The following is a 2,517-nucleotide window of genomic DNA, read 5'->3' as shown; positions in this document are numbered from 1 at the left end:
GTAGTGAGTCAAATCAAAGGTGAAGAAGAGATTGTGAAAAATATATGAATATACATACAGAAGGGGGTGGAGGGTGTGGGTCTTGTTTGTGTAGTCTGTAAATATAGAGGTAGCAAAACAAGAAATACAACTGTTTGTACAATAGGGTCAATGGCTATATAGGGCATATTTATTACATACATAACATCTAACCCAAAGTGGGGTCAAGTGACTTAACCATAGATATTAGAACTAGGGTTGAAAAATCAAATGGAAAAAGAAAATAAAAAAAGAAGAAAACACAATTGGGTTAAGGTTAAGAAGGACAACCACAAAAACACAGATTTTTATTATCAACAGTCATCACTGCTCATCATCATCATCATCATCAATCATTCTCCTCCTCCACCCTCCTCCCTCCTTCTCCACCTCCTCCTCCTTCTCTATCTGCATCTCTCTCTCTCCACCTCAAACCCCAAAGAAAGAAAGAAAAAAAAAAAAAAGAATAGGAAAAGGAAACCATCATCCATTTTCCCCTTAATTGAAACCCCACCACCAAATCCATCACTTCTATGGCTAAATACATCACCAACAACAACAACAACAACCTCTACAAAACCCTAACTGCACAAGCTTCATAACTCTGTCTTTCTTTTCTTTTAGTTTTTTTTTTTTAAAAAAAAAAAAAACAAAAGGAAAAGAACTTGCTTTTTTCATTAACTTGAAAAATTAAATGTTTGAGCCATGGACATAGCCCCAACAACAACTTCCACCACCAACACCAACACCAACATCAACACCAACACAAATACTCCAACTACAAAATCACCTGACCAAGAAACTGAAACTCCAACTCGGATCCAACCACCAAAGCCTTTATCTTTCACAAACGGTGTCCTCAAGCGGCATCACCACCACCACCACCACCATCACCACCTTTCGGCTCCACCTCCTGTTGTCATAACCTACAAAGAATGTCTCAAGAACCACGCAGCTACTTTAGGTGGTCATGCTCTAGATGGTTGCGGAGAGTTCATGCCTTCGCCTACAGCTACTCACACCGACCCAACTTCTTTAAAGTGCGCTGCCTGCGGTTGTCATAGGAATTTTCACCGCCGGGAGCCGGAAGATTCTCCCCCTCCTCATCATCCTCATCCTCATCATCATCCAGTTAATACCACCACAACAATTGAGTACCAGCCACACCACCGTCACCACCCTCCACCTCCACCTCCGCAAGCAGCGCAACCATATCGAAGCCCCAATTCAGCTTCTCCACCACCGATCTCGTCTTCATATCCATCTGCACCCCACATGCTGCTGGCGCTCTCAGGAGGCGTGAATGAAAATTCAGGTCTGCATATAGGTGGTGGTGGTGGTGGTTCTTCGGGGAGGAAAAGATTCAGAACAAAGTTTAGCCAGACCCAGAAAGAAAGAATGCATGAGTTCGCGGAGCGAGTTGGATGGAAGATGCAGAAAAGGGATGAAGAATTGGTTCAGGAATTTTGCAACGAAGTTGGTGTTGACAAAGGTGTGTTGAAAGTATGGATGCATAATAACAAGAACACTTTTGCTAGGAGAGATGCTAATGGGCACAATGGGAATAGCATTGACAGAAGCAATCTTGATCAAGATATCCACGACAACAATAACAACAGCAGTGAGAATGTGAATCACCGTCATCACCATCAACATTTTGAGAATGACAGTGTTGCTCATGTTGCTACTAATGGGTCTTCTTCATCTTCTTGATCTTTTGATTTGGGGGCGATCGATCGATGATGATGATGGTGATGATCATTATCATAATAATAAAAAAAGAAAAATGTTAGCTAGAATAGAAGAGTAAGCATTGTAGTAGTTGTTTTTCATTTCTTTTCAGTTCTTAATCTCTTCTCTGATTTTGTTTTCTTCTTCTTTTTAGTTTAATTAATTAATGATGATCTTCACTTTGTTCAGGGGGTAACATGGGAGATATTTGATGCAAAGGGAAAAAAATTCTTTCTTTCTTTCTTTCTCTTTTTTTTTTTGGTGGGTTCTTGAGAGTGAGTTCCATTACTGTGCTTAGTTGTTTTCTTGTTAGTATTCATTTTGGTTTTAGCTTCATTTGCTCTTTTTATTTTATTTTATTATGACTTTTTTTTTTTTTGTTGTTGTTGTTTATAGTGTTAATTTAGTGAAAGAGCTTATCTTGTGCTGTGGGTAGCATAAAACTTTACTCAGTTGATTTAATGCGAACATTAATCTTTCTCAATTTCAGTTTGTTGAATCTAATGCCTCTTCTATAATTAGAGAAGAAGCAGAGGCAAATGCAATAGAGAAAGAGAGAGAGAGAGAGAGAGAGAGAGAGAGAGAGAGATTCTTCTTATCTTCTGTCTGAAAGAAAGAAGCAAAAAGTGGTGTCACATAGATTAATGGCGGTTACATATTATTCTAACATATCTTATTGTCTTTATATTATAGTTTAGGATTTTGCTAATACAGAATTTGATTTTATAGATCTTATAGCTCTTTACTTTTTCTTTTTTGATTTCAGAA

The 2,517-nt window shown here is 38.4% G+C and overlaps 1 protein-coding gene across 1 annotated transcript; it reads left to right on the top strand.

Annotated features, from left to right (window-relative positions):
• The first annotated feature begins 247 nt into the window (after window positions 1-247).
• Window positions 248-2,085, top strand: LOC8258905 (zinc-finger homeodomain protein 9). Its single transcript, XM_002533966.4, has one exon. The coding sequence runs from the start codon at window positions 724-726 to the stop codon at window positions 1,729-1,731; it is 1,008 nt and encodes a 335-aa protein (XP_002534012.1). The 5' UTR covers window positions 248-723; the 3' UTR covers window positions 1,732-2,085.
• The last annotated feature ends 432 nt before the right edge of the window (window positions 2,086-2,517 follow it).

Source organism: Ricinus communis, chromosome 5 (genome assembly GCF_019578655.1).
Source record: "Ricinus communis isolate WT05 ecotype wild-type chromosome 5, ASM1957865v1, whole genome shotgun sequence".
Lineage (NCBI taxonomy): Eukaryota > Viridiplantae > Streptophyta > Magnoliopsida > Malpighiales > Euphorbiaceae > Ricinus > Ricinus communis.
This window is presented reverse-complemented; position numbering and strand designations above follow the sequence as displayed.

Coding starts and splice junctions, on each gene's coding strand:
- LOC8258905 (XM_002533966.4), top strand. CDS start 724: ATGGACATAGCCCCAACAACAACTTCCACCACCAACACCAACACCAAC.